Source organism: Globicephala melas, chromosome 16 (assembly GCF_963455315.2).
Source record: "Globicephala melas chromosome 16, mGloMel1.2, whole genome shotgun sequence".
Classification (NCBI taxonomy): Eukaryota; Metazoa; Chordata; class Mammalia; order Artiodactyla; family Delphinidae; genus Globicephala; species Globicephala melas.
The window spans coordinates 397,611-424,167 of NC_083329.1; the positions used below are offsets into that span (position 1 = coordinate 397,611).

General features: G+C 60.3%; 1 protein-coding gene across 2 annotated transcripts in view; it reads right to left on the reverse strand.

Annotated features, from left to right (window-relative positions):
• Positions 1-4,583: 4,583 nt before the first annotated feature.
• Positions 4,584-26,557, reverse strand: part of ADGRA1 (adhesion G protein-coupled receptor A1) — a 35,644-nt gene continuing 13,670 nt past the window's right edge. For both annotated transcript variants that reach the window (XM_030832154.2, XM_060286468.1), the window contains exons 5-7: positions 25,116-25,261; positions 8,638-8,736; positions 4,584-7,667 (exon numbers count right to left, since the gene is read on the reverse strand). In XM_030832154.2, the coding sequence (XP_030688014.2) occupies positions 6,446-7,667; positions 8,638-8,736; positions 25,116-25,261 (1,467 nt within the window). In that variant the 3' untranslated portion in view covers positions 4,584-6,445. The remainder of the gene's footprint in view (positions 7,668-8,637; positions 8,737-25,115; positions 25,262-26,557) is intronic.

A 26,557-nucleotide genomic window follows, 5' to 3' on the forward strand; every position in this document is an offset into this window, starting at 1 on the left:
TTCTTGGTGTCCCATTGCCTCTCCATGGGGGCACGAAAAGATCCTGCCACCCACTTTCCACTCAGCCTCTGGGATATTGGGGCCCCTGGAGGCACGGCTGGGGACCCCCTGGAGGGACCTGGGCTCCTTTCCCAGGGTTCCCAGAGAGGAAGGGCTCACAGCAGACAGGGGCTGTCAGGCCAGGTGGGAGGGAGGTCAGAGCCTCAGTGGGACTGAGAAAGGCTGGGACCTGGGACCGTTTGTGGCAGCACTGCGTACCTGCACCTGGACACACGTCTCCTAGAGCAACAAAATACAAAGAAACTGTGCGGGATTAAAAAGACCTGTGTGGGGACTTCCCTGGGGGTCTAGTGGGTAACATTCCGCACTCCCAATGCAGGGAACCTGGGTTCGATCCCTGGTCGGGGAACTAGATCCCGCATATATGCTGCAACTAAGAGTCTGAATGCCACAAAGAAGAAGCCCGCATGCCTCAACTAAAAAAAAGATCCTGCGTGTTGCAACCAAGACCCGGAGCAGCCAAAGTAAATTAAATAAATAAATATTTAAAAAATACATAAATAAAATTAAAAAGAAATAAAAATAACTGGGTGCATGCGCAGTTGGTGCAAATTCTGGACCCAAAAGATACAAAGAGACCAAAAAACCCAACTTCCACTTTCAAAGAGCCTGGAGCAAAAGCAGAGTGTTGGGAGCAAAAGCAGGGCACTGCCCCTGCCCCCCGCACACAACATCACCTAAGGGGTGGACACACCACGGACGCCACCCTTCCGGCCCCGCCCCTTGACACGCCCCTGCCCTCACCCCATATAAGGAGCCAGCTCCGCCCTCTCTTCCCCGCCCCGCCAGGGAGCCAGCAAGCAAGGAGCCTGTCGTTTGTTCTCACTCCCCCGCCGCAGCAGGGGCCCCAGTGCAGCCCTGCCTGAATTTCTTGTCTGGCCTCTGATCAATTTCAATTGATTGGGGAAGGCCAAGAACCCGGGTGGGTAACAGGACCTGCTTCTGCCGGGAGAGGGCTGGGGTGAAAGAAGCCTGAGTGTGCACGCGTGTGTGTACACAGGCCGGCATGTCTCATGTGCTTCCTTGCACTCCTGTGTGTGTGTTGTCACGCGTGTGCTTATCCGGGCACATCCCTGAGCAGAGCTTGTGTGTGTGCCCGAGTGCACCCGTGTACCTGTGTGTGTCTGTGGCCTCCCCTGCGCTCTGAGGCTGTGGCCTGTGCAGGGACCCCGCCCACCGTCCCAGGGCTGCTGAGCCCCTGACTCCTGGGCTGTTCTGCCCCCCGATTGCTTCGCCGGAGCACCGCTGAGGCCTGTGCCTGCCCTGCCCTGACTGACCACACGCCCTGGTCTCCCACCTGAGACCCCAACTCCACGTCCAATCGGCCCCCATGACCTGGGACCTCCTTCCCGAATCTTATTTCTTGCATCTACTGCGGCCCCAACCCCTTGCTCCCACCATGTCCGTCCTGTGCCGCCCACCTGCTCCCCCGGCCTCGAGCTCAGCCCTGCGGCCCCCTCTCTGCCCTCGGTGGGGGGTGAGGCCTTCCTGGTGGCCAGCGGTGCCACGCAGGTCCGTGCACCCCAGAGACGGCGTTTCAGTCTCACGGGCTTTTGTAAGAGATGCGGATCGTCTGTCCTCGGCCCCAGACTTGCCCCAACACAGACACATTTCTCCTGGATCTGAGTGACTGAGACTCGACCCTGGGACCAGGCCACGGACACCGGCTCGTGGGAGGGACCTGCGCTCCAGGACCCCGGTCACACGCGTCTGAGTTGCCGGGTTGTCCCTGAAAGGGGCCACCCGGGGGTGTTGCCAGAGCTGTGTGTGTGAGAAGTAACCTGCTGCCAGGGACAGGGAAGGCTTGATGTCTGTGCGCAGAGAGTGGATATAAACCAGTGTCACTCTCAGTGCATCCACCCAGGGCGGCGGGAGGGCCTGGGTCCCCCTGGGCGAGGGAGAGGCCGTCCGTGGCCAGTGCCCGCCTGGGCCTCCGAGCAGGACAGAGCAGAGCCGAGGCCGCTGGCGTGTGGTGCCCAGGAGGCTGGATGTGAGGGCAGCGGAGAGGACAGTGGAGCCGTGACGCAGTGGGGGGATCCAGAGAGCCCTGCCCCCCACGCCTCCCAGCCACCCTCCCTCCTGGGCGCCAGGGTTTCTGGTCCACCTCCGATGCCAGGCCAGCGCCTTTGGATCTGCTGTCCAGTGCCCCTGGAGGACTGTCCCTTGGGTGGCAAGTCTGTGCTCAGGGCGCCGGCTCCGTGGCTCATGGGAGGCCCAGGCAGGTGGCCGGTGGGCCGTGGGACTTGGCCACGTGCACTCCAGCCCTAACCAACAACCCCTCCCTTCCAGCCCACCGGAGTGGGGCCCGCGGAGCCGTCCTGCCACCAGCCCCACACCTGCAGGCTGAGCCGCCTGCCGTGAGGAGGATGCCCACCTCCCAGAAGTGGCCGCACAGGGCCCTGGGTCACGTCTGGGGGAGCCCTTCTCACTCATGCCAAGGGGTCTCCCGTGCGACCCTTCCTGCCACGCCTTCCCTCCTGAATGGCCGAAGCTCTCCGATTTGGTCCTCGAGACCTTCCAACGTGGCCTTTTTGCTCCCCTCCCCCACTGGCCTCCCCAGGCTCCCACCAGGGCCGCGCCCACCAGGGCCACGCCCTCCACCCTGCAGCTGGCGCGGCTGCCGCAGCACTGCTCCCTGTGTCCTCACAGGGCTCTTACCCTGTCCCTCTGTCTCACCTTCTCGGGGGATGCAGAGCTGGCCTCTATCAGGACCAGAGGTGCCCCCTCCCCCCGAGGGGCATAAGTCAATAATCAATATGTAGATGATAAATCATGTAGTAAAAGCTGCCGCTGAAGCCTCGGCTCAGAGACGAGCCCGGGGTGTGCAGACCAGGGCGGGGCTGGCGGCCATCCTCGGGGCAGAACACGCACACCTGCTGCCCTGGACGCAGGCCAACCTTGGCCGGTCAGCCTGTGTGCAGCTGCTGGTGACACCAATGCCTGAGGCCCGCCAGTCCCCCCTCCCCACCTGGCAACACCGCGGGTCTCGGGGCGGGTGGCAGGACTACAGGGGCAACCTGGGTGCCCGTAGGGCAGATGTGGCCCTACTGCAGCCACCACGTCTGCGTGTGGCCGTTCGCGTGGCTGGCCGCGCCCCTGCCCAGGGCCCCAGGAGCTGAGAGCGAGCCGCTCCTGCCAACGTCCCCAGCCTGGCAGAGGACAGGCCTCCCGAAGCGGCGAACACTGCTGCCGCCACCCCAGCCCCCCAGGAGGCCCAGCACGACGCGCCAGCCCCTGGACAGCTGCCTTTGCAGCCGCGATTCATGCCCTGTGACCCCACCCCCCAGAGGCCGCTCCTGGGCCCCAAGGCTCTCCTCGACTGTCTGCGTCTTAAAGAGCCCAGTGGGCCAGCAGGACGAGAGACAGAGTGGGTGCCCCCCCCAGTCCTGGTCCAGCCCCTTCCTGCAGACCCAGCTGAGGCAACGCCACAGACCCGGAGGGGCTCCCAGGGGTGGCTTGTTCAGAGGTGGCTCAAGGGGCTTCTTGGAGAAATCGGGGAGGGCGTCGGTGGAGGTGCCCTTAACTGACCACCAACGCTCCCTGCAGACAGCGGTGCTGGCCGGGCCCGCGGGCGAGCGCTTTCCAGGTCCCCAGCAGATGACGCCACACCAGCGCTCAGGAGGGACTGTAACGCGTCCCCGGCTGGACCGCTCAGGAGAGGGCTGCCAAGTCCCCCGAGTCCTCCGGGCTGACTGAGGCTGTCACAGCGACCCTGTGAGGCCACCAGGTCTGCACCCTGGTAGTCAGACAGGAGCCCACAGCTCCAGGGGGCTCTCTGTGAAGGGCATGTACACGCACGCACACACACGTGTGCTCCTCCTGCGCTCACACGTACAACTCAGGCACCCACATGCTCACACACGCACACTCATCCCCACACTCACACCTCCACGCAGCCACGTGATCCAAACACAACGCACACACACACGTAAGCACACACACACGCATGCACTCACGCGTGCATGCTTTCACACACACACACCAGCACATGCTCACTATCACGTGCTCTCACACTCATCTTTATACACGTGCTCTCACACTACACACACGCATGCACACTCACTCACACAGGCACCCACCCACCCAACTCAACATAGCACAGTCCCACCCTTGCACGTGCACTCACAATGCACACACACGTGACAGACTGTGTGACATGCACACACTCACACATGTGCACAAACCAACTTGAACACAGAATGCACTCAGCACACGGGCACACTCACGCACACTCCCACACACACACGCAGGAAGCACGCTCTCACATACACACACACCGCGCGTGTATGCACATACATAGCACAAAGGAAGGGGTGACACACAGCGTTAGACCTCAGACGATGGGCTGTGGCTGTGACCTCCTGCCCTGCATCCTTTTGGAGGCATCGTCCGCGTGGGGCGCTCCCAGATGCGGTCGTGCCGTGGATTTTTATTCCTGGAAAACATTACCTGCAAACGGAAGGTGTCACAACCCTGTCTCCAAGTGGACTCAGGAGGCTGAACCAATGTTGAAACACACGATGTTTAATATTTAAGGTCGAATCTCTTTGGTCTGAATGATGAGCTGCTCTCTCTGGTCTGTCAGGGGCACCGGGGCAGGAAGGATGGGGGACGCCCTCTGGAGGGGCCGGAAAGGGCAGCCTTGTGGCTCCCCGGCCTCTCCCAGCCCCGGGCACCATGATGGGCCTGCCCCCCTATAGGGAGAGATATGCTTGCAGATGCTGTGAACCAGCCTCCCAAAGTGCCAACAAGGACAACGCTGTACTTCGTCGACGGTTCTGCGCCTGCAGCATGTGCCCAGCACAGCCCCAGGGTGCTGGTCCTGTCAGCCGCAGGAGCGGGCAAGCAGGCTGGTCGGCGGTGGAGACAGGAGCCACCCAGCGGTCGTCGGTTGCCCGTCTGGTCGACATGTGAGGATGTATGGGGCTCGGGGCAGGCACCGGCCACCTTGGTCTGTTACAACATCACTGTGAGGTTTACAGGAGCTCCAGGAAGTGGGGCTCCTGTGCTCAGACACTGGGCATCTTGCCTGGGACACGGGACAGCCCCCCAACCCAGGTGGGTGTGAGGCAGGATCTGCTCCTGCTGGAGTCCCCGCCCAAGACACAGACGCTGACAAGTCCTGGTGACGAGGCTGCACAGGGCAAGGAGAGCTCGGCGCTCGGACGGCTGGAAAACACTCTATCCTGTGTGTGCGTAACGTGTTGTGTGCATGTCTGTGCGCAGTAGACGTGTGTGCACGGGTGGCATGTGTGATGTATGCTGTGTGCAGTGCACATGTGTGCACTCTTGTGCATGTATGGTGTACTGTGCACGTGTGGGGAGTGTGCACATGTGCATGCACGTGGCACGTTCACACATGTATGTGGTACATGCACCAACACATGTGCACGTGTGTGTGGGTGCACATGTGTTACAGACCCCAGGGGATGGAGGGAGGGAGCAAAGACTGCAGAGGCCCACACACACATCCCTTTGGGTGTCTCAGCTTCTCCACGGGGACCCGTGGACCCCTTCCCATGGGACACGCCACTTGCTGTCACAGAAGGATATTTGTCACCGACATCTGTCCTCTGAGTCATGGCTTTGTGCCCAGATGTTCATGGAAATGCCAGACCCTCTCTTTTTGTGGCAGGGGACTTTATTGTTCCCAAACGTTCACGGTGTGGGCGGGACCCAGCCCTGACAGCGCCTGGCTTTGGAAGTCGAGTCTACGTTAAAGGGTGTGTGGGCATTTCCAAAGGCACAGGCCCCTCAGAGACCCCACTGGCCCGTGGAAAGCCTAGGGTCACCGACAGTCCCGCTGCCCTTGTGCTCCCAGAGTACGGCTGCTGCCCCAGCGTCTGTGATGCTCTGAGGCCTGTGGGGCGGGGGTGAAGGTGGAGCCGGCACTGGGCAGAGGTGCTGACTCGAGTCCCCCTGAGACTGGAGGGGCCTGGGGCAGCTGCCCAGAGCGCTCTGGACTGACAGGCAGGCAGCCTGCTGGTCCCGAGGAACAAACCTAAACAGAAAACACACATTAAACACTAGGAAATATCGGGGGCGCCACCCGCCGCGGCCAGGCCTAGCAAGGCAGGTGGCGGGGCAGATGGGATACACGCCGGGTGCTGAGGGTGGGCTTCTGCCCTGGGCTGCCGGGGACTGGGCACTACGGGATGAAAGCAGGTGACTGTGGACGTGGACCTCCCGGCTGCCCTTGGGGCTCGTGGAGGCCGACGTAGCCCAAAGCGTCTTCCCGCTCAGGTCCTCCAACGAAGGGGTCAGTGGCGGTGCCGCCAAGGCTGGGTCAGGCGGTGACCCCCTGCCCGCCTCAGGTGGCCGAGGGCCTGGCTCTGCTCTGAAGCACGTCCGGGCCGTGTGGGCGAAGGTGACAGAGCCCCGCCTGCTACACGGTTGTCTCGTTCCTCCAGGGCCCCGTGCGGATGTTACCCGTGCTGTCAGAGCCAAAGGGCACAGCGTCCCGTGCATCACCCTTAACCAGCCCGTTCTGGCCGGGGCCGCCAAAGGGCAGGGACTGTGTCCTCCGGAGCATCTCCAAGTGGGCCGGGCCGTGGGCTGCCTCCCCGCCGGGCCGTGGGGGACAGCCACAGAGCACGGGGCTGGCGTCGCCGCCCTCGGGCTGGCTGACCAAGGGGAAGGGGTCACCCTGGGCACAGCAGGCCAGCGAGTGTGGCCCCACTGGGCCCTCGAGCGAGCTGGCGGGGCTGTCCGTGCGCGAGCTGTGGGGGCTGCCGTCCAGGCTGGACGGGATGTGGTAGGCGTACTCCCGCTCGGCCGTGGCTGCCCGGTGCCGGCTGAAGTAGTGAGGCTTAGTTCTGCCCTGGAGGCACCTGTGCCGGTGCGGGTCATGCCCGAAGGCGTCCTCCTCGTGCACGTGGACGTGGGCTGCGTCCTCCATCAACTGCTCGCACTGCATCTTGGCACAGCAGGGTGTGGCTGGTGACAGGCAGCTGACGTGGCTTTGGGTGGCCTGCAGGTCGGTCATCTTGCAGTGGCCGGCTGGCGGGTGGCCGAAGCCCAGCGACTTGCCGGGACGCGGTGAGTCCTGCAGGCAGGCTGCGTGGCTCAGCACATCCCCGTTGGCGTCGAGCGCGGGGCGGGTGCCGAGCTTCGCGGCGTGGGGGTCCCCACGGGAGGGGCAGCAGGACCACCAGCAGTGCCACACATCTTCCCGCTTGGCGCAGTGGTGGATGAGCACGAAGAGCCCCAGGGTCACGCAGAAGGCGCCGTACAGGCAACTGAAGATCGTGTGCAGAAAGTGGCCCTGGGACACGGCCAGCGCCCCGAAGGTCCACGTGGCCACGAACAGGAACAGCGTGAAGGCAGCGGCCCGCAGCTGGGCCTTGAACGAGTGCTCGTTCTGCAGCAGCGAGGTGAGCAGGGCATCGCGGGCGGGCGGCGTGGCCCGCGGGGCCCCGGGGCTCTGGCCGGCCTCTGACCCTGCCAGCCGCTGCCACTCCTCTGCACGCTCCCTGAGCTCGTACCTGCGCTCTGGGTGGCGCCGCAGCTGGACGTAGGTGCCGAGGAAGTACACGCAGGTGACCAGGGAGATGAAGGTCGCGGGCCCGTAGAAGGCGCCCAGGCTGGGCTCCCAGGCCATCCAGCAGCTGTGGGAGGAAAGCAAGTCAGCGAGGGGGTCGCACCAGGCAGGGCAGTGGGTGGGACCAGGGGTCACCGCTTCCCTGAGCTCGCGGGAGGGCCATCGTGAGAGAAGGAGACACACGAAATCGGGATGGGGCCGCCCCTCCTGCCGCCACCAGACAGCGTGGTGAGAGTTTGGGGGCGCCGGCGGTGGTGGTGGTGTGCAGGCGGCCGCCAGGCCTGGGCTCCGAGCCTCGGGCCGCCTCTCTGGCACTGCTGCTTTTCTCGGGCAGCTGCCTTTCCTCCCAGCTTCATCCGGGCCTGGTGGGGCCGCAGTGCCGGGCCCAGGAAGGGGTGAGCCCCGGGGGAACAGGGCCTGCGTGTCCTGCGGGGCTTTGCCCTGGGGGGGGCAGCTGGGGGAGGAGTGTGAGGGTGGGGGCATGGCTCCAGCGCCGAGGGTCGGCTGGGGGCTGTGCTGCGACCTGGGGCTGGCGCTGGCTCCTGTGAGCGACGGGGCCAGACCGGCCTCCCCAGGAGGGCAGGGGGGGCGGCTTCGGGGAGAGCCCAGTGGGGACCCTGCAGCCCCGGAGCCTGAGAAGCCCACAGTAGCCACTGCCGGGTGCAGCCGACCGGTGGCCTCACGGCGGGAGTGGCCTGGCCAGGGCCAGCGAGGCCGAGGGCCCCAGCCCACCTGCCGGCCGCGGGGGACGCTGGAGGCGGCAGAGCTAGGGCGGGGGCGCCGAGAGCGAGGGGGGCCGGTGGGCGGGGCGCCGACGGGGCGGGGTCTGTCTCAGCTCCTATGCTCGGCCGGGTCCACGCTCTGCCGTCCTGGGCGTGGCGGCCCTGTTGCCGCGGGCGCCCCCCTCCACCCCTCCTTCCAACCCACGGTGCCGGGGGGACGCGAGTGGGGGACGGGGGGTGGGGGATGGGAGGCGGGGAAGCCCGCGTGTGGGGAGGACGGCGCTCCTGGGCAGGGCCGCGGCGCCGGGTACTCACTACGCGGCGTCCTCGTCCTCCATCCCGTAGTTCCCGATGTTCGTGGCGGCCGTGATGCCGCAGATGATGAAAGGGGCCCCTCCGCTGATGAGGTAGAACCTGCGAGAAGGGGCCGCTCACTGCGCTCCCAGTCCCCCTGCAGCCCCAGGGCAGCCCCCCTTCGCCTTCCTCGGGCGTCCTGGCCGAGCAACTGTCCACCCTGGTGGCGGAGCCGCTTCCAGCGCCCTACCCGACCTGGCCTCCCCTGCGCCCCCTCCCCCACGAACCCTGCACCCCACATTCCCCACCCCCTGCATTGCTCCCCACGTTCCCCCACCCCCTGGGTCGCCCCACGTCTCCTCCATGTGTCCCTCCCCGCCCCCCCGCTGCTACACCTGTGCAGAGGTGACCCTGGCTGGGCCCAGCACGTGCGTCTGGGGACATGTGGTGCCTTGGTTCACGCGGCAGAAATAACGGGGAGAACGTGAAGCCCCTGAGTGGAGGGGGGACCACAGTGGACAGGGTGGAGGGGGCTGCATGCTCCATGGGGGACAGTACGGGGCTGTGGTGGACACTACAGTCAGCCGCCTGGCCCCCTTCAGGCGGAGCTGCTCATCCCGCCGGCGCTGGGGCCTCTCGGCCCGAGCCCAGGTAATGCCTGTTCCAGCAGGTGGCTGGCGTCAGCGACTAGCCGACTAGGCGTGCGCGCTCAGGCCAGTTGGCCTGATAACCTCGGGGTGAGAAACTCACAGGGGCCGTTCCTCGTGCCTTTGTGTACTGCCTGGCAGCCCAGTTTCTCAGCTGCTTGGGGCCAAGTTCTGGCGTTTGACCCCTCCCTGGGAGGACAGGAGTTCGTCTGGAAGGGAGTTGCCTGCCCCCCCCCCCCCCGCCCCCCGTGAGCTGACTGTCCCATCTGTGGGGCCGCAGCCGACAGCTCCATCCAAGGGTGTTGGAGCGGTATCCTGGGGAGCGCGAGGGCTGGGGACTGCCAAGCACCCATGCCACGGGCACCTGGCCATGGGGCGTGCTGGTGGTCACACACGGCGATGGGTGGTGCCTCTGGTGGGGAGAGCAAGGGGCCAGCTCGGGGACGATTCCCCATAAGAGGGTGTCGTTCACAGGATGCCACAAATGCCCAAATCAATGGGAGGGCACCAGGTCCCCAGCGAGGGGAATGACACGGATTCCAGGTCCATGGGTGGAAGTGGATGACCCTGCACATGGTCACACCCGGTGACGGCTGGGGACTCTGTGCCTCCCGGAATTCTGTATCCAGAGGGCACGTCCTCCAGAACGAAGGAGAAAGAAAGACACATTCTAACAAAAATAAAACATTCGTTGTCCGCTGACCTGCAGTTAAAGAAACGCCAAATAAACTCCTTCAGGATGATAGGGTGCTGTACCAGACAGAAGCTTGGAGGAGTGAAGGTCATCAGAAATACTGAACATCTGGGTAAATATAAAAGGTTTTGTTTCCTCCTAATTTCTTTAAAATATATATTGGTGTTTAAAGAAAGAACTTTAACACTGCCTTGAGGAGTTTACAGTATAGGTAGGGGCACTATCTATAGTGTCTGTAGCATGAAGAGGGCGGGAGGAGAGATGGTCCCATGCAGTTGCCAAGTTTTTAATGTATTTTACATGAAATAGTGTAAGTGTCAAACTACAAAGACTGTGGAAAGGCTGTGGATTTTAATCCCTAAAGCAACCATGAACAGCTAATAGGCAAAAAGTTAACAGATACATTAAAATGAAATGTTACAAAATATTAAAATACTCAAAGAAGAAAATAAAAAAGGAAAAGGGAGGACAGAAAAAAAAAGAGAAAAAAGAAGCAAAACCAGAAAACAAATAATGAAATGGAGACCAAATCAAAACTCCCATTAAATTTTAATGGAATAAACATTCTAAGTCAAAGCCAGAGGTAATCAGAATAGATTAACAACAGCAAAAAAGCAAGACCTGGTTGTGTACTGTCTACAATAGGAGGAAACATTTTAAGTAAAAAGACACAGAGAGGTTGAAAATGAATGGATGGAAATAGCTATCCACACTAACCGAGTCCAAGAAGGCCGGCATGACTGCATTAATACCAGACAAAATAAACTTTTAAGAGAAGAGAGAAAGGGAGGCATTTCATAATGATGCCAACGTGAGTTCACAGGAAGACATCCAAGTGTAAATGTGTGGGAGCCAAAGGGAAGATTCAAAACATGTGAGGCAAACATGGGCAAAGTTAAAGGGAGAAACAAACAATTCCAAAGCCATAGCTGATGTTCTGAATTCCCCTCTCTGAGCAATCGATAGAACAAGTAGGCAACAAATTAGTAAGAAATAGAAGACCTGAACAAGAACATTAATCTTTTCCCTAATTGCTCTTTCTAGAACATCACACCCAGTAATTGCATAGCACTCATTCTTTTCAAGTGCACGCCATTTACCATCGCAGATGATGTGATGCTCCCTCCATGAAACAAGTGCTGATGAGTGTAAAAGTATCGAAATCATACAGAGCTTATTCTCTGATCCAAGTGAGATTAAATTAGAAACTAATAGCAATAAACTAACTAGGAAAACCACAAATATCTGAAAAATGAAATGACATACTTCTAAATAATTCGTGGATCAAAGAAGAAATCATAAGGGAATTTAGAAAATATTTTAATCAAAATGAGAAAAAATGCAGTATAATATTTCTGGGATGCAGGGCTTAAAGGGACTCTCAGCCGTGAGTATTTCTATGAGGAAAAAAAGAAAGGTCTAAAGTTCAGTGACTGAAGATTCCACCTCAACAGGGCAGCAAAACAAAAGAGCAAAGTAGACTCAAAGTAACCAGGAGGAAGAAGATGACAAAAACAGGGACAGAAATAAATGAAAAAAAAACCAAAAAATAGTGAAAATTATCATGCCAAAATTGATTTCCGGAAAAGAAAAAAAAGTCAACAGAACGATACACTCATAGCTGGATTGATCGGGATAAAGAGAGAGAGCACAAATTGGCGGCATCAGGAAAGGGGGGCCAGCATCGTCCACCCACGGGCACTGAGAAGAGGCGCATGTGCCGTGAACAACTGCACGCCAGCTATTAGCAACTGAGATGAGATGGATAAATTCCTGGAGAAAAATACAAGCTACCAAAACTGAAAGGAGAAGCATTGGAAAATCTGGATACTCTCTTTCCAGTGAAAACACTGACTTCAGTATCCACAAACATGTCGCAGAGAAACGCCAGGCTCTGCGAGTGTCCCCAGTGAATCAGAACACACAGCTGAGGAAGAGAGGACACCAATCTGATATGGGCTCTTCCAGAAAATAAAGGAGCACGGAACACCTCCTGACTCAGTTTATGAGGCCAGCATGAGCTGATACCCAGCTCAGATGGAGACATTTAAAAAAGAGTTGATTACACACAGCAACCCTCACGAGCACAGACACAAACATCTCCAACAGTGTGTCAGCAAATGAAATCTAGGACTTTATGAAAAGGACAAAGCATCGTGATCAAGTAAGAATGATCACAGAAATGCGAATTAGCCTGTTATTCATAAACATCGATCAATGCAGTTCATCATATAAACTCAAGGAGAAGCCATGTGATTGCTTAATAGGTGTAGCAAAAACATTTTAGACAATTTAAGATGCATTCATCGTCAAAAAATCTCAGCAAACTAGGAATCGATGAATCTCCTCAACCTGCTGGGAGGCGTCTATGAAAACTGGTAGCCGGGGTTATCCTTGACGGTGAGATGGTGGAGGTTCCCAAGATCGGGAACAGACAAGGTGCCCCTCCCCCAGCCCCTGCGAACCCTGTCCTGGGCACCCCGGCACCCTGATGAGGCAGCAAAGAAGTAAAGGCACCAGTGAGAATGAAGGAAGTACAGTTCTGTTTGCAGGTGACCTGACTTGTTACCTGAAAGATGCTGTGGCGTCTCCAAGACAACTGCTGGGACTAACGAGAGCATTTAGACGGTTACGAGCTTATCACACAAAAAATCAGTTATGCTCTGTACACGAGCAGGAAACCATTGGAAGATAAAAATGCTGTTTACAATGACATCAAACCGGAATCCCAGCAGATTCTTTCTTTTAAGTGGATAATTTATTCTAAAATTTATATGGAAATGTAAAGGGTCTGGACTATCGCAGGCCATCCTGAAAATAACACGGACTGCAGGATAGACTACGAAGCCCCAGCATCAGGACCGTGTGGTCCTGGAGGGAAGCCTGACAGTGGACGGGGACACTTGGCTCTGTCCCATCCAGGCTGGCTAGGGGTCTCCCCATGGAGAGAACAGCTGAGCACGGCCCCTCCACCAGGGCCTCCCTTCCTGGGGTGAGGCTGGGGGCTCCCCACTTGAAGAGAATCCGCCAGAGCTCTTTCTGGGAGGCGGGGCCTGCGCAGCAGCACTTGCAGCCTGATGACGGCCAGTGACAGGTGACTGGGCCCCTCCAAGCACCTCCGTGGGCCAGACCCCCATCGCTGCCTGCAGTCCCTCCAGGCTCACTCCTGCCTGGGCCTCCCCTTTCTGTCTCTGCCGGGACCCCGGGCCCTCCCGCTGCTCCATCCGTCCTGCGGCTCCAGGCTCACCTGCTCTGTGCCTGCCACGCCGTCTGCTCTGTCCCCTGCACGCCCGGGTCACCTGCATGTTCTCCACGAAGGCGTGGGCCTCACCCACCCCATTCCCCTCAAGCTGCTGCCAGCACAGCACGTAGCTCTGAAGAGTGGTGCCGAGTCTCTGTTCTCGTAGGATGTCCACTATTTGTGGGTGAGAGCGGGCACGGTGGGGCAGGCCCCTGCACTCGTCCAAGCACCTCAGGGCATGAGCTCTGAGTGCCTTCCCTGGGGCTCCGGGCGTGAGCACGCGGCCCGCGCGGCCAGCCCAGAGCAGAAGGGAAAGGGAAGCGACGTGCCCAGAAACTGGCCAGATTCGCAGGATGCTGTCACAGGCCAGTGTGGCCCGAGGCCTGAGTGAGGGGCAGCCTGAGGGCCAGAGCCTGGGGGTGCTGCCGCCTCCGTGGAGGGGCCGAGGGAAAGGAGCTGTGCCTGCACACCCTGCAGGCGCAGTGAGCCAGCCTCCGGGATTCCAGCTCAGCGTGAGGCGGGGCAGCGGCCGGGCCAGATAAAACTGCAGGGACGATGGCGCGACTGCCTCAGTGAGCTGGGGAAACCTTCCCAGGGGAGCGAGTGCTTGGGGACCCAGCCCGAGGGTCCTGCTCCAGCCACGCAGCAAAGGGGTCTGGCCTGCGGGCCTCCACGCCCCCGTGTTGCAGCCGCTCTGCTCCCACCGCTGGCGGGGCTGCTCGGAGAGAAACCCGGGGTTGGCTCAGGAGACACCTTGAGCATACGGTGAGGTGCATCGGCAGGCGGCCCCACGGGATGTGACACGCATGGAAGGGACCCCTGCTCAAGCCTGCACCGCTGCCCGCGGCCCCATGGCTCAGGGAGCCCCCGAGAAGCCCTGCAGCGGGGGGCCCAGGGTGGTCTCTTCTCTGGTGTCTGGGTGGATGGAGAAACCGGCGACATGGCTAAGCCACAGCCAGCTGGGGGACAGCTTGCCCAGAGACCCCGCTGCGGGTCTCAGCCCGGGGCGATTCAGTGCTGCCGCCGCCTCTCTCTTCCCTGGAGGCCGAGAGGCAGCCGGGGCCCTGGAGCCAGTAGGTTGGCTCTGCCCCGCCCGCGGTGGACAGTCGGGGCCCACGCAGCTGACACCACCCTCCCCCCGCCACGGCGAGGCTGCAGCGGGAGCCAGCCTGTGGCCTGGCCCTGGAGTCCTGCGGGGTGAGCGGTCCCGCCCTCTCTGCTGCCTCTGGCCAGGCCCCCTCCAGCCCCCGGGCGCCTCTTCCTCTGCAGGGAGCTTCGCCCAGCCTTTGCCTGGGCTGTTCAGGCTCCAAGTCTACACATGCCCGGGGCGGGGGGGGGGGGGGGGGGGGCATGCCGAGCACAGGTCGCGGGGCGCCATGCAGGCTCGGTCAGCAGAGGGCGCTGGAGGCCGCCTCCGGCCCCTTGGCCAGGGCGGCTGTTCTCGCTGCGGCCGGTGGGCGCTCCGCGGTGGGGATGCTCCGCGGTGGGGATGCTCCGCCCCCACCTGCCCCGGCTCCCCCGCCCCCGCATGGACCTTCCTGCAGCCTCCACTCCCCACCCCAACCAGCCAACTCCAGTACAGCCGCAGCCTCTCCGTGAGGTCGTGACCCCAGCGCTGGAGGGGCCTAGAGCCGAGGGTGCAGCCACCACCAGAAGCCGGCAAAAGCACGTGAAACGGGTTCGACCCTGGAGCGTCCGGAAGGGCCAGCCCTGTCCACACGTGGATTTAGCCCAGGGGGGCTGGTTTAGACGTCTGACCCCAGGACTGTGTGATGATAAATCTGGGTAGTTTTAAGCCCCTGAATTTGTGGTGATGTTTTCCAACAGGAGCAGGAAACGAACCTGGTCCCCCAGCTTACACCACCCAGAAATTCCCGTCCCGGGCAGAAGTCAGGAGTGTAAGTGGCAGTGGAATCACAGAGCTGAGTGTACGAGGCATCTGTAGAGAAGGACGGGTTTGTTAACCGGACGCAGCATTCGTGCCCCAGACTCCTGCTTCAGAAGGTGCTTTCCAGCTGGTAGGAGTCGGGACAGCCGTTTGTAACGCCAGCAGCCCCAGGTGATACAGGGGGTGTGCGCTGTCCTACGGCAAAGGACAGACGGATGGACAGGCGCACGGCCCAGAGGAAGGATGGGAGGAGGCTGGGTGCTCAGCAGGAGACGGCAGATGGGACCCCCAAGAGGTCTCCCCCAGGGAAAGGGGCAAGGGCTGAGGGGTTTGGTGGGGTCACACCCCCCTCCGGCGCCACCAGGAGCAGCGTGACTACAGGAGAGCTGGTCATTTGTCCACGTCACACGGCCACATGGTGACACAGTTACAGAGACGGGTCTGAAAAACACGCTGTGCGGTGAAAAACCAGATAAAAATATGAAATGAGCGATTCCATGTGGATACGGCTCAAAGTCAGTGCAGACAAAACTGGTGTTTAGGGGTGGTAAGACTATTAAAAAAGGCAATAAAAGTCATGAATGAGGACAGAGGGGGGCTGGGTGTGGGCACGGCTGAGGTCTCTGCAGGGGAGGCTCCTGTTTCTTCCCCTGAAGGGCACACGGAAATTCCATAAACCTGTGCTGATACTTTAGACTTATTTGGGGTGTAAATGTTCTATTTCTCAAAAAAAAAAAAAAGTTATAAAAGAAGAAAAGAAAGAGAAAGGACCAGCCCTCTCCCTGAGCCTGGGGTGCCACAGAGCCTGGAGAGTGTGGGGTCCGGCAGCTCTGACCCCACCACCCGCCTGCCTGGGCACCTGACTGTTCCCCGTCCTGTCCTCTGAGCTGGGCCTGGGCCCTGCCCTGCACACTCGCCTGGCTGGAGCCCGCGTCCCGTCAGAATAAACCAGCTCCCGGGACAGAGACGCTGGACAGCTGGCGCAGGGCCCAGATGGAGGGTGCTGTCCCTGCCGAAGCCGCTCGGGTCCTGGGCGGGCAGCTCTGGGGCTGGGTGAGGAGCCCCTGCGTGTGCCTGTCCCCAGCTCCGGGCAGGCCCAGCTGCCCTCGAGGGTGCGGTGTCAGTGACGGGCACACAGTGAGCTCAGGCCACTGGGGTTTCTGGCTCCCGCAGCGCAGGCCCCATCCACTTGAGCTTCAGTATTTTAAATGGGCTTTTGTTTACGAGTCCCCTCTTTCCGCTTTTCGGCTAGTAATCCGCAAGCCTCCAGGGCTGCAGGGAAACCTGACTTTGAAATCCCCGCGGCCTCCCCAGTGCCCTTCCTGTGTCAGCTGAGCTGAGCGGAGGACCCTCTTTCCAGGTCAAGGGGGAGCAACGCTTCCCCGAGAGTCCAAAGGGCCACAAGAGAGGATGGAGGCCAGCAGAGGCCAGTTTCTCCCTCTGCGGCTCGGCCACCAGAAGAGACCAGTGGGTGAAGGAGCCCCCAGAAAGGACCTGGGAGAAGCCGCGTCAGGCTGTGATGAGGGTCCTGACCGCGCGGTGAGGGCCATGAGTCCCCCTCGCCCCGCTGGACAGTCGGTCCACTGTCCGGGGCCAGACGTGCTGAAGGCACCCTCCCCCAGGACAGCCTGAGGAACCACCGTCAGCCGACAGACCCTGGCTGGTCCGCGCCCTCGTGGAGCCTGGGTCTTTATGGACGAGACGCGCTGACATGAAGAGCGGATGTGAACGACTCTCATGGGGGTCACTGCTGCCAGGCCTCCCTGTGTCCTTGAGCCAGGGAGATGCAGTCGGCGGGGGGGTGGAAGCTGGAGTGAGGATGACCTGTGAACCTGCCCAGGCACCGCCCTTCAGACCCGGTGTCCATCATCTCCTGGTGCAGTTAGCGTTCCTTGTGTTGCTCAGGACTTCTGAAACGCGAGAGATCAGGTTGATGATTTCAACTCAGGGGAGAGAGACGTCCACATCCATTGCCCAGGTGTGTGGCTTTTAGAGCCAGCGATGTGCCTCTGAGATGCAGACCCTCACGCAGCTTGCACTGACCGCAGTGGAGGAAGATGATAACCCTTGAGGATTTGAGGCCTGGAGCAAAGCTGGTGGCTGAAGGCCTCAGGGCCACACGGTGAGGGACGCCTGTCCGAGCCCTGACTATGCCATGCAGACGCTCCAAGACCATCTCCTGTTCAGCGTGTGCCCTGCGTTTAACATGTAGCCAGGGCACTTTACGATGACCGGCATGAAACCACACCCCAGCTGCCATGCTTCTCTCAGTGATGCGCCGGCACGTGGGGCCGCGTGGTTGCTTTCACCTAGAAGGAGCCCTGTGTTCCTGGACCAGGTCTGTGAGCCAGGACGTGATCCCAGGTGTGGCCTCACGGGGCCCCGGGGGTCAGGCTTGGAGGGTCCTGCTCGGTTCACCGACGGCCCCGGAGCCCTCTGCCCCCATGGCCGTGCCGGGGGGTTGTGTGGTTCCGGCTGGCCCAGCGCTTGCCGAGCGTGTCCCAAGCCCCTGGCCGTCTTTAATCACTGCTGCGAGAAGGGGTTCCTGGCAGAGGGAGCCCCAGGGAACTATCCCTCCACCAGGCAGGGCCGTCCAGGGTCGGGGCCGACTGCACGTGGGCTAATGGATGACCTGCAGGCGCCTGTCACCCAGGGTGTAGGCACCTCAGCACCAGCGCCAGCTGCAGTTTCCAGATGAGAAAACCACCAGCTGACCTTAAGTAAGAGGAAACCACCTAGGCGCACTTTAGCAGAAAGGGCAGAACAGATTGCAAAGTTAGCGTGTAATTACATGCAGCTGAATTGGGGATGAGCCCCTGAGCTTCGGTGACACCACAGCAAGAAGCGCGTTTGATTGTGAGGTCGACTTGCTCTGGCCGACGGCTGTGGACTGAATGTCCCCCGTTCCCATTGAAATCCTAAACCCAAGTGGTGGGATTAGGAGGGGACTTGGTCGTGTGAGTGGAGCCCTCACAAATGGGATTAGCGCCGTATGAGAGACCCCAGAGAGCTCCCAGCCCCTTCTGCCGTGTCGGGTCGCAGCGAGAAGATGGACATCTAGGAACCAGGAAGCTGGTCCTCACGAGACACCGAAGCTGCTGGTGCCTTTGTGCTGGACGGCTGGCCTCCAGACCGTGGGAAACAAGTGTCTGTCGTTTAAGCTGCCGGCCTGTGGAGTTTTGTTTTCGCCACCCAAATGGACTGAGGCTAAGGGAGCGGGAGAGGTGGAGAGGTCTCTCCACCCAGAGACCCTGGCGGAGGGGCCTTGGCCGCCCAGCCCATCCACAGAGGCTGCGGACGGTGCCCTGCACAGCTGTTCCAGTGGCTCCCCCGGTGCTGGCTGAACGGCCCACGAGTGGCTGGGCTTGGAGACCCACGATCACCAGGTTACACGCGGCTCCTTCCGTGGGGATGACACAGGCAGGGAAGGTAGAGACGTGGACAGAGAAGGGCCTGAACAAGGCTAAAGAGACACACAGTCGTGAAGTTTGGGAGCCAAGCCCTCCTCGTGGTGGTGGCCTCTCAGCAGTGGCCGAGCCATGGCCCCCTGGCCCTCAGTGTGGACACCTGCCTCATTTTCTCTGTTTGTGTCTCTCAGCCAGGCTCTCCCTCCCCAGCTTTCTCCCTCTCCTCCCCGCTGACACTCGGAAGTGCTGACCAGCAGGCCGGCTCTGCTCCCTGAGGCTGGCGGCTGGGGACCTGGGTCTCGGTGGTTCCCCATATCACTGACTGATGAGCGTGTTCCATGTGCCAATGGACACTTGTGCCAATGGCAGGTCTGGAGGTCACCAGCTGTGGCGCTCGGGCTGCAGGGGCGCCTGTGCAGCCGGTCCCCAGGGCAGATCTGAATGTGCCCGCAGCCGGCTTCCCTGGGCAGCGCCCTGCGTGCCTTCTGCTCCTGGAGGACGCTCCCGTGCGAAGAATCCTCCACTGGCTGCTTGCTTGGAGCTTCAGCACCTTCTCAGCCGCACGCTGCAACTCACACCCCGACCAGCTGAGCCCGCGTGGCAGACCCAGCCCTGGACTCGCTCTTCTGCCTGTTCCTGCCGCTTGGTTTTGCTTTCAGCCCACCCAGTGGAATTCCCCGGTGCCAGTGCCCCAGCGCGCCCCGGGCCCCAGCAAGGTCCGCACCTCTGGGTTGAGCACCTCGGCTGTGCCTCGTGTGCCTGGCGTGGCTCCGTGGCCCCCTCTGTGAGTACAGCAAGCCCCCTTCGAGGCCTCGTCTGCGTTTCTTCCCGGAGCTGTGCTTTATCACCCCTCACCCAGCGCCTACATTCCTAGAAACCCCTCCCCAGCGTGCTAGCCTGTGCAGATTCTCCCAGACTCAGCTTGAAGGGTCTCCTCCCACTGCGGCCCCGTGTGGGCTCCTCTGTGGAACCACAGCCAAGCAGCCACCGCCTCCATGCCGAGCAGTGGAGGGGGGGACCCCGGGAGTGCCGCGATGATAGCTGAGCCTCTGGTCCTCACGTCAGAACAGAGTTTTGATCAGACTGCTTTCCTCCAGCTCAGATTAGCACTGAGGTTATGCATTCAAGGCCAAATTAAAAAATATTTACTGAGTCACTATCATTTACCTGCATGTGGTTTCGACATTTAATGAGGAAGAGCTGTGAGCCTGGTTCAGAGGAGACAAAGGGGCAGAGGCAGTCCTTTCCCTCAGTCCAGGGGGAGGACGCAGCAAAGCCCCTGTTAGATGTACTGGGATGGCTGCCAACAGCATTCTGTGGGATCCAGGGATACGGTCCTGCAGGAGCAAAGGGAGTGGCAGGCGTGGGGAGGGGCCGTCACCACATGGTGGAAGCAGGCGTCCTAGCAGGGGCTGCTGGGGGAAGGCGGGGGCTCAGGCTGGGGACCGGCATTAGTGGCGTCGGGGCCCTGCGTGCTTCCACGTTAGGAGGGGACTCTGGAGGGATGGGGGTTGGACGGAAGGGCACTGAGGGTGGGAGGCCTGGGGGACGGAGAGCAGTCTGAAGGGAGTACAGTGGCTGAGGGGGGCCAGGGTGACAGAGGAGAGGAGCCTGGGAACACAGGGGCTCCTCCTGACGTGGGGAGGGGACGAGAACAACGTGGAGCAGCGCCCAGCTTCCTGACACTGGCGTGGGGGTGATGGTACCAGTGCCTTACTGAGCTGCCTGCTGTGTGTGGTGGTGCTGGGCATGCGCTCAGGTCCACGTGGACACACCAGGGCGCTGGGCATGGGCTCGGGTCCACGTGGACACCCCAGGGCGCTGGGCGTGGGCTCGGGTCCACGTGGACACCCCAGGGCGCTGGGCATAGGCTCGGGTCCACGTGGACACACCAGGGCGCTGGGCGTGGGCTCGGGTCCACGTGGACACCCCAGGGCACTGGGTGTGGGCTCAGGTCCATGTGGACATACCAGGGCGCTGGACGTGGGCTCGGGTCCACGTGTACACACCAGGGTGCTCGGCGTGCGCTTGGGTCCACGTGGACACACCAGGGCGCTGGGTGTGTGCTCGGGTCCATGTGGACACACAGGAGTGTGGGTGTGGTTTTGTGTCCCTCGTGGACACACTATTAGTTGTGTTGGGACCTCTGAGAAACAGCATTGGCACCTTGGGGACCGAAGGCTGCACCAGGGCTGCATGGACACTGGGCGGTGGTGGCTGCAGTGGGGAGCTCTGCCTTGAGTCCCTCCAGGCATCTTGGTGTGAGGGGACCCCGTCATGGGTGCGCAGAGCTGTGTCCTGGATCAGGGGGCCTGGTGGTGGAGGCTGGGCTGGGTGGGCCCTTGGGAGCTGGACCGGGCTCCTGGCCGGGTCCATGCTCCAGTCCTGCCCCCTCACTGGGCAGCTCCCCTGTGGGGCGTATGGTCCTCTCTCACCTCCTGCTGTTCTTTCCCACCTCCGCTCTCCCCCTAGCCCTTCACAATGCTTCCTGCGCTGCCCATGTGCTGGTTCCGCAAGGCCTACCCCCCACCCCCACCCCAAGAAAACCAGAAGGTCCTGGTGCTGACATCCTGGGCCCAGCTGAGGCTCTGAGTCTGGCCCATCCCCAGACTCCCAACCCCAAAGCTGAGGGGTAGCACCCCCTTGTCTAAATGTACACCCTTTTGTTCCAAGTGGTGACACCCCAGCAAGAAGCCCTGAGGCAGGACTGACGGGCCAGGGACCCAAGGCACTCTCAGCCCACAGCCATGAGAGGCCCGTAAAGGCCTTGACTCTGCTCGGTGACCCTTGGGCCTGGCCCGGGGCCTGAATCGAGGTGCTCCCCTAGAGCCCACACTCCACACCCATTCCATTCCTCACATAGAGAAAGCAGACAGCTAACCTGGCCGTGCAGCCCCCCAGCAGAACCTGCAAAGTAACCTGCCTCCACCCCAGGCCCTCCCCGGCTCCTGACCCTGACCTCAGAGCTTTCCAAACACCGGAAGGAATGAAATAGTATGTTTCCCATCATTGGAGTCAAGTTCTCTCCCCTCAGCCACGTGGCCCTTCAGTCAATCTGGAATTCCCTCACTCAGCTGTCTCTAAGACTTTCAGCACAATTCTAGAGAGATTCACCCCAGCCCCTGAAAACCGCATGATCTGTGCAAAATAAACAACACATTCATAAATAACCAGTGGGTAGAAGAGAAAATCACAAGGACAATCAGAAAAGACCTTGAGACGCATGAATAAACCCCACAACACACCACAACCTCTGGGATCAGCAAAAGCTGATCAGCTTTTGCCCAGAGGGAAATTCATAGCCATAAGTTCTAGAGTCAAAACAGAAAGATCTCAGATCGGGAATCTGACTTTATACTGTAAGGAAGTGGGACAAAGAAGAGCAAACTGAATTCAAATCAGCAGAAGGAAGGGAATAATAGACACTAGAGCAGAGATAAATACAATAGAGGCGATCACTAATGAGCTGCTGATGCATGAACCGGGACAACCCTCAAATCTCTTTATGCCTCAGTTTCCTTATTTTGTAAAATAGAAACAGTCATGTTCCCTCCAATGTGTGTGAAAGTACTGTGTAAACTATGAGGTATTATTAAACTTCCTTTACGCCAGACACATTTTCTGTTCTAAACAAACTGTGAATAATCGTAAAACACGTGCCTGCCCTTTAGCGTAGAGCGCGACAGAGTATGTGCTCAATAAACGTCGCCTATTTCAAAAAAGAAAAATTACAAAATAGAGAAAATGGATGAGATCAAAGTTGGTTCTTCAAAAAGATTGACAAAATTGGCTAACTATTAGCTAGACTAAGAGAAAAAGAGAGAGGACTAACACAGTCCTGGAAGTCCTAGCCAGAGCGATTAGGCAAGAAAAGAAAGAAAAGCACTCACATTGGAAACCTTTAAGAAGTAATACTCCCTCCATGCAGATGACATGAGGTAGATAAGACCCCAAAGGGTCCACGGAAAGTTGCTGGAGCTTGTAAGCAATTTCAGCCAAGTTGCAGGACACAAGATCAACACAAGGAATCAGTTGTATTTCTGTACATACGCAGTGAACAGCCTGAATATAAAGCTAAGGAAACAATCCCATTTACAATAGCATAAAAAAATACTTAGGGAAAAATTCAACCACGGAGCACACGATATGTGCACTGAAAACCGTAAAACATTCCTGGGAGGAATTAAAGAAGAATGGAAAGACATCCTGCGTTCAGATTGGATGCTGCTACTAATGTTAAAATGGTAACACATCTTAACGTGCTCTCCAGATTCAAGGCAATCTCTATCCGAAGTCCAGTGGCCGTTTTTGCAGAAATGGAGAAAACTGTTTTAGTATTTGTGTGGGATTTCACAACTGTTTTCTTTTTATTTCTCAGTGGAAAACTGCAGAGCTGGGCTGGGAGGACACAGGGTCTCTGGCCACTGCCCGTGCCGCCCAGCCCTCCCCGAGGGTCCAGCAAGACATGGTGCGCTCTGTTCTGACAGCTTACGCAGCACGCCCTGGCGGCACGTGGCCTTTTGGGGCGCTTCCCTCTCAGGGAGTCCCAGGAGCTAGCTTCCTGTTGCTGTTGGTAAAGCCCAGGCGACTTTCCGGAGTGGGGTCAAGGATGCAGGAAAAGGACGCCTGTTGCGGGGCCGGTTGGAAGATCCCCACTGATGAGGGTGCTTCCGGTTGAGGAGGCTGAGGGCAGAGGCTGCAGGGCCTGGAGCGTGGAGGGCAGAATGTGAGCCCTGGGGGCCTGGGACGAAAGTCTCTGGTCCCTGACGGCTCCTCCCAGCCTTTGGGGTCCCCACGATCAGCCTCTGGTCTCTCTGGAGAAGGCCCAGGCCCATCACATTCGCCGCCAGCCCCCGGCCAGGCCGGGCCGAGAGAGCAGACTGTGCTGGTGATGGGGGGAGCCGGAAGCAGACGCCCCCGCCCTCCGACATCTGCACCCGTGGCGGGTGTGCGTGCCGGGACGGGGTGGCGACGGGCAGGCCGGTAACCGAGGGAGCTACTGGGGTCACAGCGCTACGTGGACGCCCCAGTGTCAAGGCCCTTCGTACTAAAGGAAATGGACGCTGGGGCGGGGGTGTGGCAGTGGCGTCCGGCCAGCACCAGGAGCGGCCAAATTCCCCCAGTGACCTGCGGGTGTGACAGCGCGGCTGGGGCAGTCCCCACCCCAGGCCCCAGGTCATGGAGCCCCGTGGTGCTGGGCGCCCAGCCGGGTCACGTGCATTTTGAAGCTGTCAGAGAAAAACAGAGCGAGCTCCACAGCTCCACCCCAGTCTTCAAGCAACCAGGCAGCGCTTCAATCAATTTCAGACCCGCAAATGCATTTTGAGAGTGATTTTTAAACCCAGGGGACCTGGGGCCTCCCTGGCAGGAGACGAGATGACGAAATCCTGCTTCCCTGGCCCAAGTCACTGTGAAAGCGCCACTGCCCCTGATTGCCACATGGCAGCGCGTCTGCTCCACCTGAAAATCAAATAGTGTCGGAAGCCTGGGGGCGGGGACGGGGTGGTGTTGCGGGGGGTCGCTATCCGCTTAAATAACACAGGGCGCTTTTTAATCTGCCTCAGAATGGCCGCTCTGCCGGGCTGTGGGCTTACTGAGCGCTGGTCCACGTCCCTCCAAGTGCAAAGCCAGACAGAGCTCGGTCCGAGGGGCCGGGTGTCCCTGGTGCCCCCCGCATGGGCCGCAACCTCACAGCGGCAGCAGCTGCCTTTCCCAGGGACCACCTGGTTGGGATCGTCTCAGGAATCCCAGGCAAAAGGCTCCCAAACGCCAAGGGTCCCCCTCCCCGCCCCCAGCCCAGTGTCCAGGGCGACCTCTGGCCGAGCTGCACATCACCACCAGCGGGCACCCTGGGGAAGCTCGGTGGGCAGCCAAGGCTTATGCTCTCCGAGCTCAGGTGATGTCCTGGAGACGGTGGCAGCCGGATGGCTTTGGGCAGCTGGTGCCCAGGCTCAGGGCCACGTAGGCGGATCTGAGCCTGGCTCTTGCCGACGGCTGATTTGGGTTCAGTCTTGGCTCAGAAAATTGAAGGTCAGAGCCCAGCAAAACCCTGATTGCCACAGATGGCTGCCCAGTGCTGGGGCAGGTGCGTCCTTGCCTAAAGGAGCCGAGATCGCTCCTTGGCGTGAAGTGAGATGCACTCCTGCTGTGGCCCCGGCAGGCTGGTGCCACAGCGTCTCCCTGGCTCAGATGCTGGCAGGGGGTCTGGGGCTCCCATCGGCCCCAGGCCTGCTCCGACCACGTCCACCTCGAGCCTGCGCGGCCCAAGGAGGCATCGGGGACAGCTGGCTGGCGGGGGCCTCCGAACCTGTGGCCGAGCCTCGCGGTCACCTTGAGACCAGGCCCTCCCTTAGCTCTCTGAGACCCGTGAATAGACCAAAGCCCAGACCAGGCTACGGACCCGCCACGGAGCCATCCCTCCCCACGCCCACCCAGCATGGTGCCGGGGTTCTCCCCGCGGGAACTCAGCGGCACCAGAGGGCAGTCACCCCGCACCAGAGCCCCACCCTGCCCCTGGCCACCTGAGCCACTGGCTCATCCTCAGGCCCCAAGAGCCCCAGAGGGAGGTCCAGGGCCGGGGTCTCCTGGGCCTGGTGGGGGGGCGGCCAGGTGCACTCAGTACCTGAGCAGGGGCTGCCTGGGGTGCGGCGGCTGGTCTGCCCCCGGGCACAGCGGGGCCTTCTTGGTCACCTGCTTGTAGATGTTCCTGGCGGCCACTCCGATCCACAGCATGGTGGAGAGTGTGGAGTAGTGCAGCACGATGCCCACCTGGGGGGAGAGAGCGAGTGAGCCAACCACCCCCGGCCCTGCCTCCGCCAGCACGCGTTCCCCCGAGTCCGAGCCCCTCCCCCTTGCATCCTCAGGAGGTGGTGACAGGAAGTGGGACTGGCAGGGGGCACTGGGGTCCTCGGGGCAGATGCCACACTTCACAGGGGCTGGAGCTCAAGGGAGTCGCGTGGGCTGCCAGGACCCTTGAACGGTCAGCGTGGCCGTCCTGCAGAGAGGTGTGTGAACAACACCCTGGGCACGGTCCTAGTGGCGAGCACAGCCTCCCGCACGTGGGCCGGGTGCACACGTCTGTGTGGTTGGCATGGCTCAGCCCCACCGGCGCCCACCAAAGGAAGGGGGGGCGACGGCGCAGCGGGGTCTCCCGGGATTCCGGTGTTTGCGGCTCGCGGGTGAGATACAGCGCTTGGGGTCAGAGGCTGAAGTTCACCCCCTGCCAGTCGGAGTCGCTCATTACTGTGGCAATAATCTGCCTCAGCTGATTACGTATTCCACACCCCGTCATCTCCATCCGATTCTGTAAAATGAGTTGCCTTTGAAGTAATAACCTGACATTTCGCAATGACAAGTCAAACATGGCTGTAATTGTAAGGATGCCAACGTTTAAGGAACACAGCGATTCTGGGAATAAAGGTAACGTCGCACCATCATAATGATTTATCAACTCCAGGGTTCAGCCTTTACTTATGAGAAGGCTCCGTAATAATGGGTGAGAACGCCGTGGGGTGGTGGGAAACTCCCCGGGCTGTGTTTACGGTTTCAGGTGGCTCCCTGCAGGGGGGAGAGCCCAGCCCTTCCCTCCGCCTGGCTTGGGCCTCGTAGTGGGGCCGTGTGCGCCTGGGGCCTTGAGCTCACGGCCTCACCCCAGCCTGGCCGAGAGGAGGAGGCATGAGGACCTGAGGGGCTAGAACTCCCCGCACCAGAAACAGGAGGAAAGGGGACCACGTGGGCCTGGCCCTCGACTGCAGGACAGCAGAGTGGCTCTCATCACGTGTGAGTAGAAACAGTCAGAGACACGTCCTTAGAAGGAACGCCACCCTCGGCCTCTGGAGCTGGTCCCAGGCCGGGAAGAGGACCCGAAACCCAGAGTGGGGGCAGGGAGGCAGCAGAGCCAGGTCTGCCCTTCACCCGTCTGCCCCGAGCATCGCCCGGACTGTGAAAGTTTGTGGGTGATGAGAAGGTGTAAACGGCAGGACTCCGTCTGCCAGACACCAGCTTCAGGCTGGACGCGTGGAGCGGTCGCAGGGTCGTTACCCTGGCGTCCAGACGGCCCCTCTG